Genomic DNA, 17,058 nt, shown 5'->3' with positions numbered 1-17,058 from the left:
CCCGCATCCCTTCATCCCTCCGTGATCCCGCATCCCTTCATCCCTCCATGGTCCCCCATCCCGCCTTCCCGCCGCCTGTGCGCCTGCCCCACCTAGCGGCCGGCACTGAGAGAACAGCGCGGATTATGTTCTTTTTCCAAGTGTGAAGCACTGGGAATGCCTTAAAACGCTTAAAAAAGGGGCTGAAGTGTATTAAGTGCAATTCAAAATAATTGCAGAGGATGACCGTGCAGTCCCCTTCTGGTAGCCCATCACCTGTGAACAGCAGGGCTCTGAGGGGGTGTGGTGGCCCTGAGAGCAGCGCTGTGCTGCTTGGTTTAAAACTCCTAATTCTCCCGTTTAATCGACATATTTTACAAATTATGTGGTCAATATTAACCTATTCACAAGTATAAACGCACTTTTTAACTCTTATCTTTAAATGATTCATGATAATTGGAATTGGGCTTCCGCTTTGACACGTGAATATTTCAACCTCGCACTCATGCGATTCACATTCCCTCTCCATCTCCCTTCTTTCCCTCCTTGATAAAATAGATGCTTTAACTAATCTGTACTTTGTTTTCAAGATCACTTCCTGGTACAACAGCAGCTGAATGTGCATCAAACTTGAAGAAGATTTACACAGTACAAACAGTGCAGGTAAAGTGTCGGGCTCTGCTAAAGGGCACGTTATTAATGTAACTTCACACCTTAAGTTTCATTTTTCCTCATAGGATGAGTCACAGCTGTGGCTTTGCTTACCTGAGGTGTGAAACGTGAGTTTTGTTGGAGTTGTGTGTGTGTATAACTGAGTCATTGTTTGAATTTCACTTGGCTTTCCAGACCAGGAAAGGAGGAGGTGTATTGGATTGAACATATTGGATTATTAAATTTTCCTGGGTTTCCACTTGTACCTCTGTTGGATTGTTATACTTGATGTATTTTAATAATTTTTCTGCCTTTTTTCCCATGTTTTATTTAACACAGAAATTAATTATACAAAGACTAAAAATTGCAGCTTGTGGGTTTTTTTTTTTGGTCTTTCCTACTTGAGCATGAATCAAAAAAAAATTTAGCAAACTGACTTGAATTAAAGTTCTCTTACATCACGGAATACTCACAGTAATGAGAAATTCTGCATGTCTGTGTCATCTGCCAGTGCCTAGCAGTGGACATCTCTTGCAAGTAAAATTGCATTTATGTTTTAATACCACAGTTACCATGAAGTGTAGCCAATTGGTATTTGTCTCACCTTAATGCTAAGCTGACTCTAGTTCACTAAATCTCTGAAATTCTAAGGTGGTGCCAAACTCTTCTCTTTGAGAAGCACAGCTGTAGTGATCTCCTGGAGTTTTAAACAAGGCTTTCATATAATATGATCTTCCTTGGAGAAGTGAAGCCAAAATCTTCATTGACTCCATCACTCTCCTTCATGGCCAGTGCCTACTCAATGAGGAATTCCAGCCTCCACCACCTGAAGGATGTTTTCAACCCAAAACTTTTCAAACAAAGTCCCTGGTTCAGGACATAAAGAGCTCTCAAATGCTTCCACAGCCAGTGTAGCTCTGCTTCTTCTTCTGTCAGTAGCTTTAGGGTTTAGGCAAATAACCAGGTAAGAATAGGACAAAAGTTGAAACAGGTGTTTCGTAAAAAGTTTTTATATTTTTATTAGCCTTCCATCTCTTTTCTTGTGACTGGGAAATGGTAATTGCTGATAGGCAGAGTCACCAAGGGCCGCAAAATTTCATCACATAATGTTGCAATCTTTGTTACTAAACTTGTGCTAATGATTAAGTAATAGATAATACTTAATGTATTAGATAATACTTGAATATTATGTGTAGATAATACTTAATGAGTTGCACTACTAATTAATATTGCATCACCACATGTTGATGCAACTTAAGTCTTTAAAAATCTTATTCCCAGCTGTTGGATAAAGAAGAACAGGGATTGGGATCTTTTTGGTCATCCCTCCCTGTTGCTCACTACTGCTTTTGGGTGCCTTTTATCCACCCCAAACATGCATGACAGCTTCTGCTTGTACCAGCAGAAACACTGGGAAGTAATCAAATGGTTCCTGGTAACTTGGGTCTTCTGATTTCTCCCCCCTTCCTGTATTAACATGTACATCTGACGTTCTTTGCATGTGGTTGAAACCTTTCATTTAGACAAAGTAGTTGGGTTGCTGGTTAGGCATTTAGTTCACCAGAATTATCATTTGTGGTGGTTTTGTAACTCAGGATAATCACAATGAAGTTTAGGCTAGGCTAGGATATTTGATATAAATATTTTTTTATATGCTAATAAAATATTATATACTGCTTTGTTCTCACATACTTAGTGTAACTCTGTTTTTTATTATTTTTCTTCCCTCCCTATTGAAAAGGACCTTGATTCTAAAATAATCCACAGTTGGACTGCTTCCCTTCTTTCCACCTTCACTTATGCAGAATTGGCATCTAAAAAAAAAGTAGAAATTAACTTGTAACAAGTTCTTCTGCAAGCATTTTGTTATAACATAGAAGATGCCAGTTCTCTAGGAGAAGGAAATGCAATTGTTTTAGAGAAAACTAGCAAGGCAGTAAATCTGCAGGAAACGTACTCTCTTGTGTTAGTGCAACAAGTGTTTTTTCTTTTCAAGGATTTCTGGAGTGTCTACAACAACATTCCTCCTGTGACAAATTTGCCTCTGAGATGTAGTTACCATTTAATGCGGGGAGAAAGACGCCCACTCTGGTACGTGTGTTGTCATCAGACATTTCTGGGAATGGGCAGTGGAAGAACCTGAGCTGGAGAAAGGAGACAGGTGTGGGACAGGAATGTCTTGTTTGTTTTATTTTAAGTCTATCAAAGTAATTTTGTATTTTAGGAAAAGGATTGCCAGAGGTTGATCTCATCATCAGTAACCCACCAACTTTTCATTAATTACACACAAAAGTATATTGGCCAATATCAGCATTTATATATATATATATATATATGTGTGTACATTTTTTTTTTAGACAGAAAAACTAATTCTGAAGTAAGAATTGAGAACTGCAGGTTTTTGAAAGTGTCCTCCTAAAGCTTCCCAGCTCCTTTCCCCAGCATCTGCCAGGATTGGAATATCTAAACCCACTATGAAACCTATGGAAATTCCCCAGGACCAACAGTCTCCCACCAAAGATGAATTTTAGGTTATTCCTTTAACTTTGCTTTTACAGAGTTTTAACAGGAAAGTAAAAGCGATAATTTAAAATCTTACTGAATGAATTGTGGCAGAATAAATTTGAGGAGCTCACAGGTTTGTATGTTGTGCCTTTGTCATTACAAGGCAGTTTAATTGTTATGTCTGCCCTGACCCTGGGCAACTTCAGTCTTTTTTAAATATGAGCAATTAATTTCTGGCTGTCACAAAACTGAAATGAAGTGTGCTCGTGTTCTTTTGTTAAATTGGATGAATGGGAGACTAATAAGTTGCTTCTGTGAAAATATGCCAGAGGTTTTCCAAAATAAAAGGTTACCATGGTAAAACGTAAAATTGTTTTGTGGCTTGTTCCTGTACAGTGTGCAGCCACTTCAAAGACAGTCTGTTGTCAGGGAAAATGTAAGTATTTTCCAAGACACAAAACTTAGGAAAAGGGATTAGGTGTTGAGAGATACACTTCATATGAACAATGAAAGAATTATCTGTGATGTCAGAAGTCAGAGTCATGCTCCCTGGAGTTAGTAATTGCATTTCAGATGGGATTTTTCTGGGAAAATTAAACCACAAACATAAGGTTATCTAGATGTGGAATTGACTGTTTATTTTCACTGATCTATTTCCCATAACAGGGAAGAAGAAAGCAATGCCAAAGGAGGTATATGGAAAATGAAGGTCCCTAAAGAAAGTACGGTATGTTATGTTGACTTCTTACTCAGGCCTTGTTTAGTAAGGGAGTATCTTTAAACTGTATCTGATAAAGCTGTTGTAAAACTTTTTACTTCTGACGTCATCCAACACAACAACCAAACACTGTTTTACCATACATAACCTTTTAAATACAATGAGCAAAAGTTTCTTTTCCAATAATTCCGTATCTCTTGCTTTAGATAACATTTGGCAACGTGTTATCAAGCAATTGAAAGCCGCAGTGTTTCCATTTGGAAACATGGGAATTTATAATCACCTTTGTTCTTGAGACTGTTTGCCTACAGGCATACAAAGGAAACCAGGAAACCTTTTCCTGATAATCTATGCTAAATTATAGCCAGAACCACAGTCGACACAGCACAGAGTTTCACTGAAATGCTCCTAAACTCCCAGTCAAACTCTGTAGGACTATTTCTGTTTGGTGTGGCTTGTTTGCCCCTGTGATGGCTCTGAGAAGCCTGTGACTTTCTGCAGCCAAATGTGGACCAAGGCGTTGTTTCCACCATAACTCATGGCTGTGCTCCCACTGGAAGAGGCAAGATCTTGCTTCCTTCTCCTCTGATCCCTCTTGCACTGTCTCTGATCCTCATCAGACTATTTAATGAGCCAGCTTAGTGCACTCTGTTGTTGCAAAAGTCTCCTGGGTTTTTTTTATTTTTAATTAGACTGTACGGCCAGGAGAGTTTTTTGATGGGCATAAAGTAGAAAAGACAAGTAGGATCATCCCCTTTGGCAACAGTGAGTTGTCAGAGCACCTTGTGTGCATTTTGGGAAATTGCAGTGCTGCTCAGGTTTTTTTCCCCTCCTTTTTTTTTTCTCTCTCTTTTTTTTTTTTTTAATTTAAAAGTGTTAAAGATTAAGTCTGTTCAGGCATGTCATTGTTTGAGCCCTGATGAAATAACTGGGTTTCTCTTTGCATCCCTAATCAAATGCATGTGAGTAACTTTTCCTGTGAACCTCCATGGCGAGGAGATTTGACCTCTTCACACGTGGTGTTAATGTGTGCAAGTGTGCTTTGGATCAGGCCTTTAAACACGAAAAGTGAAGTGTCAGAAAAATGTGGCAGCCTTGCAGAAGGCATTAAATGCTGAAAGATGGCACTCAATTTCAGCCAAAAGTTAATTGATTTTTGCCTGTGGGCTTTTTTCCTCTGTGTGAGTTGCAGCTCTCCTCCCCTGCAGTCCCAAGTGATCACAAAAGACTCAAATTGTCTTTTTCCTCTTATAATCCAAGGTGTGAAGATTGTCAGAAGTGACAAGTGGTTTGGGAAGCCTGCATTACTGGGCAGTGAATTTAGGGGCCCCAGAGGCCTTGTTTTTCAGAGGCTGAATGACAGCCCATTTTTGAAATGAAGGTACTTTTGATCTCTCAAACTACACACCACATGGCCCCAGTCACTTCTGAAAGGTTTGCAGGTTTGCTTGAAGGTGAACTTCAGTCAGCTTTCAGTGCCTTGTAAATAATATAAATAATACCTTTATGCCTGTCTCTCATTTTTTGGGTTCGTTCTTCGTCACATGTGTGCACAGCATCTCCTTGACTGAGATGAACCATCTTGTACAGACCTAACTATTAATTATATAACACAGCATGTACTTGCAATAAATAGTCCTTTTTTTTCTAGACAACCTCAGAAAGAGAAGACACTCAAAACTGAGCTAGCTAACCTAACTTTTAAATTAAAAAATAATAATGCAAATGTAACTTTTTTTCTGCTTCCTTAGGTTGCAGTTTGGAAAGAGCTACTGCTGGCAACTATTGGAGAGCAGTTTACAGATTGTTGTGCAGCAGGTAATGATTGAGGCAAGCATGACAAATTGAGTTGGAATACAGAACACAGTAGCACTGCTAAAAATGGGGTGTAGGGCTGGAAACCCTGTTCATACCCATTGTCATTAAGAAGAGGACAAGGTATGCTGACTACCTTTGTACAAGACTCAATCTCAACAGCTTGTGTCTGTGGGAAGCCAGCAGATTTTCTAGTTATTAAACATCTGTCAGTTAGCCAGTATTTAAATAATTAATTTTCATTCCCCAGTATCAGGATTATGGAACCCTAAATGGCACTTCCATACAGATTGTTTGGATTGTCACTGTTGGAAGCAACTAAATTAGATCAATCATAGAAATCATAAAAGGTTTGGGTTGGCAGGGACATTAAAGATCATCTAGTTCTAAACCCCCTGCCATGGGCAGGGACACCTTCCACTAGAGCAGGTTTCTCAGAGCCCCATCCAACCTGGCCTTGAATAGATGCCCCCATTTGCCCTCATGGTCCCTCTGGTTAGGAATTGTCAGGGGAAGCACCAGTGCAGACCTGAAGCACAGGGACACTGGGTGGTTTGCCTATGATGACATTAAAAGCCCATAGCAGGGCCACAACACAAACCTGGCTCTCCTGAATCCCAGGTTAGCACTCTACCCAGAAGCAATATTTTGTTCATTGCTTAAAAATACTGCTCAGGTCAAGGTAATGTTTCATGTAATTGAATTTACATAAATATTCTAAAAGTACTTTGCTGGTTTACTGGAAAACGGGCATTAATCATCCAGAAGCTCACATATTATTTTGGTCAGAGGTAATAATTTAATGAAGTCCCTTTCAGAATAAATATATTCTCCAGGCTTGCAAGGTTCCTTGCAAGGAAAGGAACTCTGTGAAGGGACTGTGAACACTGGCTGCTTTAAAACAGATTGTCAAAGGCAACTTGTTAGTCATGAAAAGCAAGTACAAGTCTGACCATTTAATTCATTAAGGTTCCATTAAAGAATAGTTTCTTGCTTCTGGGTGAAGCAAACAGTGAACTTGCTGACCCACTGGCCTAGAGGGAAAGTGTTCTGGGAGCTGTTACTAAACTAACTTTTCAATTCAAATGGCACTTCTCCATCGTTTCTTTTGACCATATTTACTTCTCTCCTAAGCGTGAATATCTGACTAAACTGGATGTTCCAGTGGCTGTGAATATCCTGTTAGGAATGTTCCTTCACTGCTCTATCATTCCATAAAAAAGAATTGCATCACTCAGGTTCACAGAGCAGTTCAGCAAAGACCTTCCAAATGGTGTCTCTCACACCCTTTATATACTAATAGGGTTGACTTGGGGTCAGTTTATGATACTCTGCTGCCTACAGAGGAAGTTTTCCCTTGTCCATGTGCTTTTGGCACCATCTTTGTGTTATCATTACTGACCCCTTCCTTAGGATGCATGGGACAGCTGTGCCATGGAGCTCACAGCTGGAGGCACCCACTGCTCCCAGTGGAAAGCTGTGGCTTGGCCTTGGAGCTCTCCATAAAGCTGCATCCTGAGAATTTCACACCAAAAAGGGCTTTCTCAGCAAAACATGGAGTTACCAGCACTGGCAGCAGCAGCCTGACTGGGGCTTTATTAATTTCTTTTTTTTTTCCTTTTTTCTGTTGCTGTCTTGACTAAATGTAAAGGAAAAAGGGAACAAAGTCTAGAAAAGCTGGTGTCTGATCTCCACCAGGTACTGTTCCTGGGGTTTTAGTTGTTTCACCCTCATCCTCACATTTTTGCTTGTAGGCATTATTGTAGGTAAATTATCTTATTGCTGACCTTACTGAAGGGAGTCTTGTGATTCCCTTCTAATCAAGAGTGCTAATAGCAAAGATGAATAATCTTATGGCACTTCATAAAAAACACTATGAGGTAATATTTCCAATAGCTTCTATAAACACAGTGGTTCTTTCTGGTAACTATTTTGTCTGGTTTGAACATTGGTATTTTCCTCACTGGAGATTGCTTTTTTTTTTTTCACGTCTTCATTTTTTTCCCCAGCTTTTGGGCACTGTTTCATAATACATAAGTAGCAAATTAGACATGTCTCACTTTTAAAGTATTCCTTAATGATTCTTCCCCTTCTGTGCAGAAGATGAAGTAATAGGGGTTAGTGTCAGCATTCGGGACCGTGAAGATGTTGTGCAAGTCTGGAACGTGAATGCCTCTTCAGCAAGTGAAGCAAAAGTTCTAGAAAAGATTCATAAACTTCTGCCACACACATCTTTTAAAGCAGTCTTCTATAAACGTGAGTGTTTTGTACTGTTTGTACTGTTAATTTCCACCTTCATTAGAAAAACAAGATGCTGGGAGGGTATTTCCATGGGAATATCCTGCCTGATTCATCATTCATCACTTAGGAACGTAGCATCTGTCATTGCATTAAAATTATGTCCCTTCAATGTAAAAGTTAGCTATCATTCAAAAGATATTTTTAATTTAATCGTAGAATATATTTGGTTTCATGTTTAATATGCCTGAGTCATAAAACAAGTGAGACAAATCTCTTGATAACTCTCAAGGCTACACGCTGTTCAGTTTAAGGATTCATTTAGAGGAACCATTTACAATCAGGGTTTTAAGGGATCTCATATTTTAGTATCTCTATAAATGTATTATCAGAATAGTGTATTCCCAAAGATCACTTGTTGGCATGTTGTGTCTTCCTTTACTGATTTATACATTGCCATCTTCTGTTTTTTTAATCTTTTCCTTGGCATAGTTTACATGTTCTTTTATTCTTTTTTTCCCCTTCTCTCTTCCCTAGCCCACAGAGAGCATCATGCTTTCGAAGGCTGACATGGAAAGCATTAAGTGCAGTGTGTGTTGTTCTTTGGTGTTTTGAGCTGGTCTGGACAAGGAGGAGAATGGTGGAAGCCCTGCAGAAGTGCTACATGCAGTTGGTCCTTTTGAGTTTCTGACATTTCAAACTGGACTAATGCTGTTGAAAATGAAGAAAAACAGTTGCCTTGACCGCTAAATGCGCAATTCATCACTTCATGTTGAGTTGGAGTTTTTAATTCTTGTTTCTTTAAAAAGATATTTTGGCCACTTGTTTTTTTCAACCTGATTCTATATTCCCATTTCATTAAGATAGCAGGCTTTCTTTCCTTCTGTGCTGTACATAGTGAAAAGCAAACATGCACAGAGATGCTGCGCTGCTTCTCTGAGATGTGCTCTACATAGAGGAATGCTGGCTTGGGGAAATGTGTTTTCAATTTTCACTTTGAGACATTCCTATCATGTTAAGATTTACTCACTGATTTTGTCCCAAGAGAGAAAGAAATTGCACTGCATTTATTCTAATATTCTAATATTCAGTGTGATCTGGTTGTGCACTGACAACAGCACACATACTGTAAATGTAAATAGAAAAGGGTTCATTAAATTATATTCATTATATTGGGACTAACCCTGTGTGGGATGATGTTAATGTGTTTTAGTTGTATTGATTTCAGAAGAACCTTCGTTCAGGCTAGAATGAGAAATCTTTTGGTAGGAAAATCTGCAAACTCCACCCCATCTTATTTAAGAAGCGATGGGGTGTTTATGTTTTTATATTGTATGCTTTCTTATGGTACATTTCTGTACATTCATGAAAAAGTGTAATGAATAATTTCTAATGTGTTTTACAAACTGGATCCATCCCTCCCACTTCCAGGAGTACTTCAGGCCCATGTCTGCACCCACTAGGTCAGTGTCATAATTGCTGCTGACTTCAGTGCTAAGGAAGAGGCTCCTTCATCTGTAGTTTCAAGCCATGAAAACTTCCTAAGTGACCTTTTTAAAACAAACAAAAAATATAGAAAAGTAATAGATTGTTTTGCAGCAAGGATAGGAATATAAACAGTGTTAACCTTTAAGTGTTTGTCTATTTTAACTATTTGAGGTGCTTTAATATACTACCAAAGATTGATTTAGTTCCTCTTACAAGAAGAAGCTGCAAGGTAGAGATGACTGTACCACTGAGCACTCCTTCCTCGTTTAGAGGTTTTTGTTTGGCAGCTGTTCAAGTTGCACTAATTTCCACATACTAAGGAGACAACCATAAAAATCAAATAAATTTAAAAATAAGTATCACACATTTGAGATTTTTTTTTTTACAACTTTATCTTGTATTTACAACTTTAACTTGTATTTATGAACTGTGCAGTTAATGAGCATTATCAATTAAACACATTTTTTAAAGTCCAAATGTCTTGCTTCTGTAATTGCTTTCTGAGATTAAATGTTTCTGGTCCTGTTTTTTCAAACCTGTGTATTTTTCAGTAAAACTCTCTTAAAAGCTATCTGTTTTGTTAATAGATTGAGATTTACTTTTTTTTTTAATGAAAAAGTATGGAGTGCCAGCAGATACTTGCAGGTGGGATGTACATGGACAGCCTCCAGGCCTGTGTGATGGAGAAGAAAAGTGACTTCAGAGAAGAGAGGGGTAGAACACATTGAGGAAAAATGTTTGTAACAGCTTGATGAGCAAGATTTCTCACTTGAAATACTTCCCTGTCTTTGGAGGAAATGTGAGTGGAATACCAATGGAGAATTAATCACACACCTCTCCCTCCTCTTTGTTTTACTTTTGGAAACAAGCCAGACTCTCTTACCTCTTCCCCAGGTTTGTTTTCAGCACGGATGTTGATTTCAGTAGAGTTGGATCTGCTGGCAGGAATGGCTGAGCTGGTGATGTCACTGGAACTTGCTCATTTAAGGTATTACTTTATTCATCCTATTGAAGGAAATTATTTTTATGTTGTTGCCTTGTGTGCTCCTTTAATATTAAAGACCTCTCTGCTTCAATGTTGGGTAAAGACTGAGAGACACTTTATTCTACCCATAGGGCAGGGTAACTGCACATCGACTGCTAAAGTCCACATTACAAACTGTTGTCAATTTTTCATTGGTCTAAATCCCTAGTCTATAAAATTATGGATTTTTTCCATATGGCTTAATTCTGGTGATAGTTATTATTACTTAGAATCAGGGTTGATGGATATGTTCTTGACTAAAATTCAGTGTATCTTATGCCACAATCCAAAATCAGGCTTGGATCAAACTGGGTAGGGCAAGTTCACAGGAACCTGACAAATTGCATATTGGTATTTTGCAACCATTGATTTAAAGACTTTGTAGAATTTTTGAACTGTCCTTTCATCCCTGCATCTGTAGGGATGTATTTATTCCAAATGATATTGAACAGTTAATAGTTTTACTCTTTTAAATATTTATTATTTTCTCCTGGAGATTTGCTTTATTGAACTTGATTAAATGATCCCCACCCTACTTCCTCAAAATCTTCTAAATTGTTTAAATGGAAATCAAAGAAGTGCCTACAACTTCCTGTCAAAATTAATTTCTGCTGGCATTTCAATGTAAAATTAACTTTCATGGTGACAGACAGTAAAAAAACTCCAGATTAGCAGAATGAAAGAAACCTGCTTCCCTCTTGGGGTGGGAACAAGCCCTGGCTGATCCCTCCCACCCTGGGATGGTGCCCTTGGGCTCTATCCAGAAAGGCTGAATCTTTTCACATAGCTGGAGCACTGTTTTTTGTGAATTTTATAGGAACTCCATATCCTTGATATGCCTGTCCTGCCCCCCCTGGTCTGCTGGGTGTGGAGTTACTGTCACATGGGGATTGTCCTCTGTACCAGGTGAGATGAGAGGTGAGAGGACAGCTCTGCTTGGGTTTGGAAATGTTTGCAGCACCTTGTAAAGGCTGGAGAAAGTCTTGATGCTACGTGGTGGTACGTGGAGGATGGTGGGGAACTGGCTGAAGAGGAGCTGGTGGCCTCTTCCACAGGCACAGACTGTGAGGAGGAAAGGAGGGAGCATGGGGATGCAGCCCAGGGATGCAGTGGGAGTGCCAGCCCCAGGGGAAGAGGAGCTGCTGGCTGGGCTATGCTTGAAGCCACCTGGGAAAATGTTGCTAGGAGGGAGAGCTGAGGAATAAACAGCTTTTTACTTCCGAGTGCTACACTTGTGCTGGTCTGCACCTTCCAAGGGCTGAGGACAGTCCTGGGCAAGGGCTGAGCTCTGATGCTCCCTCCACCTTTGGGGGCATCTCTAATAGCTCTCTGGGGCTCCCCAGGCTACAACACAGTGGCTGCTGGAGGGATTAGTTGGGAATTTCACTTAACAGGGATGAAGGGCTGTCTTCTGGGGCTGGCTAATTAACAGGATTCTACTCTGGTAATTAAATAGCAGTTTGTTGAACGCAACTTACTTGATGAAATCTTTGGAAAACATAACAATTAGCAGGCAAGGAATGGCAGCTTTGCCTCAAAAGCCTGTTCCCAACCAGTTGTTGGTGTGGTTTTAACCTTTCATTCCCCAGCAGAGATGGTGTTAACCATGAATTTATTTGCATTTTGTGCTGTCGTTGGACAGCTTCTTCACCCTCTGCTGTCACAGCAGCTGGTTCCTCCAGGGCTTTATCTCAGCTGCAGGGGCTTGAGATGTGCCACGTTGCTTTTTCAGAACATTCTCTGGTGCTGCCTTCTTAAAAGCCAGCACTGGAGGACAGGAGTGTTTCCACCAAAACAAAAGAATATTTTTATTTTTATATTCTTCCTGTGGCAGATTGACCAGAGGAGATGAAGTTTACGAGTTGTCTTAAAACATAAACCTGGCAGAGGAAAATTGCTGATCCCGCACAGCTTATATAAACACTCTCATCCACACACACACACGGAAGGGAGGTGCTTTCAGATGGAAACTGTTCCTGTCTTCATCTCTCCACTTCTCCCTCTCCTGTAATGATTCTCTTAGGACAAGAGGATGAGGAAATTAGATTAGACAAACAGTGGGAGATTCGAAGGTTTGCTATAAAAGCCACCTCCAATCTTCGCTACACTTTGACAGCTCTCAATTTCTTAATTTGACAAGTTAATGAAGGCTGCATTATTTCTGAAGCCGTACATACTGCACTGCCAGGGAAGGGGGGCTGTGCTCTGCACCAGGACTACCCATCCCAGCACCTTCCTCCCTCGCAGGCTGCAAATCTCATCCCTGGGAGGGAGGTGGTGTGTGCTGGAGCCTGGGGCAGGGGCTGGCATTTGGAGCTGTGGTGTTATTGCAGGGTTCTGAAAGATGCTCCTGTGCCAGGAGTCAAGTGGACCTGCCCCGGGTGTGTGTGTGTCATCTCCGAGAAGCCGTGCTGCAGCATTTGACCTCCTGGTGTTTGGCTTGGCTGGGCAGCACGTTGTTTCCTTCCACTCTCCCCGAGGCTGTGCAGACAGTGGAATGGGCTGGCTGAGCCAGCCAAGCTAAATACAGAAGGAGACATCCTGCTCATGCCTCTCCGGCACAGCATTCCCAGGGCAGGCCAGTGGGCATCCATGCACCCGCGTGGCTCTGAGTCCAGCCTGGTGCTCTGCTCTGAGTCATGGGATGGGTAAAAGGGCTTTAAATGTGGTGGGGAAACTACCAGCTGCTGGGAAGAGAGAGTCAGTGGGAAGTGCAGCACCTCTGGAGTGGTCCCAGGGTGTCCCTGCACAGCGGTGAGGCCAGGGGCAGAGTTTCAGATTTTACTGATCCCTCTCCAGACTGCCTGTTCCAAGTCCCGTGCCCATGATGTGCTCTGTCTCGAGGAGGAACTGGGAGAGAACTGTATCCATCAGTGCACTGAGGCTCCATAAATAAGCACATCCAAGCAGGCTGGAAGCAAAGAGCAAAGTCAGTATCATTTATCATATGAGGGGGCCTGGAGTATGTTCCAGCTCCTAATGAGTAAGGGAGAGCAGTGTTATGAACAGGCATGGGATGAATCCCCTTCTTTTTGGATCACGATTCTGTGTAATAAACATGCAAGACAATTTGTATAAAATAGTGAGGATTCTTTCCTAGAGAAGTCATTTAAAGCTATATTTGCACATAAGGGAGCTGTTCAGAGGAACGTTTTGTAGTTACATTTCCATACAAGTGTGCAAAGAGAAAACAACACAGTCAGCAAGTGATGGATGGTATATGTAATCCTGTGCCATGCTGTGCCCTTCCTGGGCTCATAACCATGTTCCATGACCTCCCACCACACTAGGGAAGCACCCATCCTGGCACCCTGCACCCCTGCCTCCCCCTGCAGCTGTCAGAGCTGTGGGGTGGATCACATAGTAAATCCAATCAAAGGTAGAAGGGATTTTTCCTGAGTGTTTTTTGGTCATGAAACAGTGGGTTCAGAGTAGGAAAATCCTGACCCAAATGTGTTAGCACTGCTGGCTCTTAGCAACCTTTCAAAATGATCCTGGGAAGTGATCCTGCAGTGTGTGGCCCAGGCATGGTCTGCACAGAAAGCTTGATGGCTTTTTTTTTTCTTTGGAATAATTTGGGGAGGACTTTTTTGTTCTGTTTGCGTTCAGCATTTCCCAGCCACTGTACTAGTTGTTCTCTACATCTACACTCTGCAGCAGTGGTAGCACCACTTTTTTGGCTTTGTGTCTCAGATCCACCACCCTCTTGCTCTGGCTGTGTGGTGAGGGGTCACCAGGTGACTTTCCTGGAGTTTTGTCCCGCAGGACACCCAACCATAGGAGCCCAGGCAGCCCCTCTCCATGTTTCCAGAGACAATCCTCCCTCTGGAGTCAAGCCAATGACAAAAGTGATGTGAGTATCCTCATTGCCTTCACCTTCATCCTTCCTGCTCCTTTTTCACCTTTTCTAGCTGCTCACAGCCTGTGTTCCCTGAGCACCTCTCCCTCCTTCACACATTTCTCAAGTCAGCCTAAAATCTGCAAGAGGCAGGTACTGTCTTCACATAAAACAAACTCTGCTGATGGTCATGCCACCCTGCCAAGCTCTGGGTAAACCTCTCAGCTTTCTTTGGAGATCCAAATCCTACCAGACCCACAGTCTTGAGAGAGTCAAAGCCAAACCAGAGGCATGGATGCAGCAGAGGGGGCTGAGCCCTTGCTCTGTGATGTGGAAGTACCTGCCAGGGAGCTCCAAGAGCAGGGCAGGTGCTGCACCTCCTTTTTTTCTAATATTTTCCCTGATTGTTTTTATCAGATATAGACCCTGGGTTTTCCCAAAGAGGGACCTGTTGAGCTGGCTCTGGTATGGGGGGCAGCAGACTCTCCATGTCCTGACAGTTCATCTCCCACCCTGGCACTGGACCTCTGCCAATAGGGTCCTGAGTTGGTTGGAAACAACATCTGATTTTCCTGGGTTTTCCCTGCTGGAGCAGAATATCCCTCCACACCAGTGCTGTGTGTGCTGCTGCTCTGAGGGGGAAAAAGCTTCCCTCCACCGCTGGCATCCAGACCTTAATCTTTGGGATTAGGCCTCCTGCTGATTCTCCTGTGAGCACAGGATGAGCTGCAGCCTTGAAGAAAAGGTCTGTTGAAAGCATGGCTTCCTCAACACTCCTCCCAGCTCGTTGGAACGCCACAAGACTGGGAGCAGACTCAAATTTCAGTGTGTGCTCATTCTGCTTCTCCTCTGCTGCCTTTATGGAGGTGCTCCTGCTGTGCACCCACAAGTGCTGGATGGAGCAGGATGGAGCTCTTGGTGTTTGGAACCCTCCTGGGCATTTACTGCTGAAAGCTTCTGAGAGCCGTGAGGAGGTGGGAGTGGAAGTTCAACAGTTGCAGTAGTTTTACTGTTCAAAGCCTGCAATGGCTTCCAGACTTAAGTATGTTTTTATCTTCTCTTTTCCCTTTGTTGAAATGAAGGAGCCATTAGGGATGCTCTGGAATATGGCAGACACATGTTTGTGTAGTGTTACCGTTTATATGGCAGCAGGCTGGGCTGGAAAGCTGATCATCTTCTAAGAAAATAAGTTATGTCTGCTGCTTGTGCTCCATCCCAGAACTTTTTTTGAAGCCTCTTAAGTTTTGGACATAGTTTTCAACTACCAAAACCTCTTATTTAATGTTTTGGGGTTTTTTAAGAGTTTATAAATTTAAAACCTCAACAGCTCAACAAGGAAAACACCTGCTAAGAGTTGAAAGCAAGTGGATCTCCTGTAAAAGGCTGGCACTGGAGCTGCCATGAGATGGCACTGCGACATCAGGCATGGAGCTGAGCCGCTCCATCCCGCGTGGTGTGCGGGGAAGCACCCTCCTGGAGGGAGAAAAAATGCCAAGGAAGAGAAAGGACTTATGTAAGGATAATTCTGCTATTAGTCAGGGGGATCTGTCATGGAGCCGTGTCTGGACTGGACTTTTCCTGCTTACACAAAGCACATAATGCCGTAGGAATTCATGTATAAACAGTGCAAATAAGAGGGGAGGGTGGCTAAATTATGAAGAGCACTAAGGAAATAGATTTTCTTCAACTGTTGATGAAAAATTCATAAAGTCTTTGATTTCTGGGGCATTTCTGAACATAACTGCAAGTTAAAAATAGTCAGGGTATAACTTTCTTTGAGCACACAAAGTTTAAAGCAAGTTGTAGGAACAGGGAGAAGCTGTCATGGCTGGGCAGACTTGCAGCTGGAGTGGAGATGGCAGTGCTGCCCTGGTGTTGCTCCTTGGGGATGGGATGGGATCTCTTCCCAGGGCTCTGCACTCCTGGTATGACATAGAGAAAGCACTTTATGTCCACAGTAGGGCAAAGCAGCACATCCCTCACAAAGTGCCAGCTAACATCTTTGTGTTGGTGACATCTCTGACACTGTAAATAAAACACTCTTGAAAAAAACTCTTGCCAACCATTTTGCACAAAGAGAGGCAGAAAGGGTGGGGTAGAGCACACTACAACTTCTAATTAATGGCAATTAGAAATACTAAACCATGGAGGGAACTTCTATATGCTGCAAGTGGCTTCTCCTCTCTCTTGAACTAAATGGAATAGCTGCCTTTCCCTCTTTTTTCCTCACCTAGAAATGAGCTGGTTTTGATGTTAAGACAGGGCCTTGTCTGGGTCTGACTCTTGGAAAGCAAACAGCAGCATAGCAAATGCATCTCTGCACTCAGAAAGTAAGAGTGGGATGAGTCTCCTACAGCACTGACATGGTCAGGAATAATTCTGGAAGAAACCAGCAAAACCCATACAGGTGAGTGTGCTGGGGGTGGTTATGCCCTTTTCCTGCCACACAGCACGAGGAGGGCTTCATAACTGGGTTAGCTGCTGGTGTTAATTACCCTCTGTGCTGCCCAGCACAGGTGTCCCTGCACCTCACACAGCACGGCCGTGCCACCCCAAAACATCTGCCAAGGGGTGCCTCACACAGACCACCCTAAGGACCTGCGTTCCCTGGGCTCCAGAGAGGAAAAGTGCTTTGGTAAGGAGTAGTCTGGTGCTGGGGCCAGCTTGTCAGCAGAGAAGCTATTTCATGGCTGTAAGAGGTTGCAGAAATGCACCTGAGCTCAGAGACTTCGCTGCTGCCACTGCTGATTGATTGAGGTCTGCTTTTCCCAGGCACTGTGACCTGTGTTATCCCTGCCCGTT

General features: G+C 42.2%; 1 protein-coding gene across 7 annotated transcripts in view; it reads left to right on the top strand.

The window, feature by feature from the left end:
• The window catches only part of EIF4E3 (eukaryotic translation initiation factor 4E family member 3), a 32,869-nt gene extending 24,208 nt beyond the window's left edge, over window positions 1-8,661 (top strand). For all 7 annotated transcript variants that reach the window (XM_027700777.1, XM_027700781.1, XM_027700776.1 and 4 more), the window contains exons 2-7: window positions 570-642; window positions 2,627-2,721; window positions 3,802-3,862; window positions 5,605-5,671; window positions 7,769-7,924; window positions 8,444-8,661. In XM_027700777.1, coding sequence (XP_027556578.1) covers window positions 2,696-2,721; window positions 3,802-3,862; window positions 5,605-5,671; window positions 7,769-7,924; window positions 8,444-8,475 — 342 coding nt within the window. In that variant the 5' untranslated portion in view covers window positions 570-642; window positions 2,627-2,695 and the 3' untranslated portion in view covers window positions 8,476-8,661. The remainder of the gene's footprint in view (window positions 1-569; window positions 643-2,626; window positions 2,722-3,801; window positions 3,863-5,604; window positions 5,672-7,768; window positions 7,925-8,443) is intronic.
• The last annotated feature ends 8,397 nt before the right edge of the window (window positions 8,662-17,058 follow it).

Source organism: Neopelma chrysocephalum, unplaced genomic scaffold (assembly GCF_003984885.1).
Source record: "Neopelma chrysocephalum unplaced genomic scaffold, ASM398488v2 Primary Assembly neopelma1_147, whole genome shotgun sequence".
Lineage (NCBI taxonomy): Eukaryota > Metazoa > Chordata > Aves > Passeriformes > Pipridae > Neopelma > Neopelma chrysocephalum.
The sequence above is the reverse complement of the archived record's forward strand: the minus strand, read 5'-3'. Positions and strand labels throughout refer to the sequence as shown.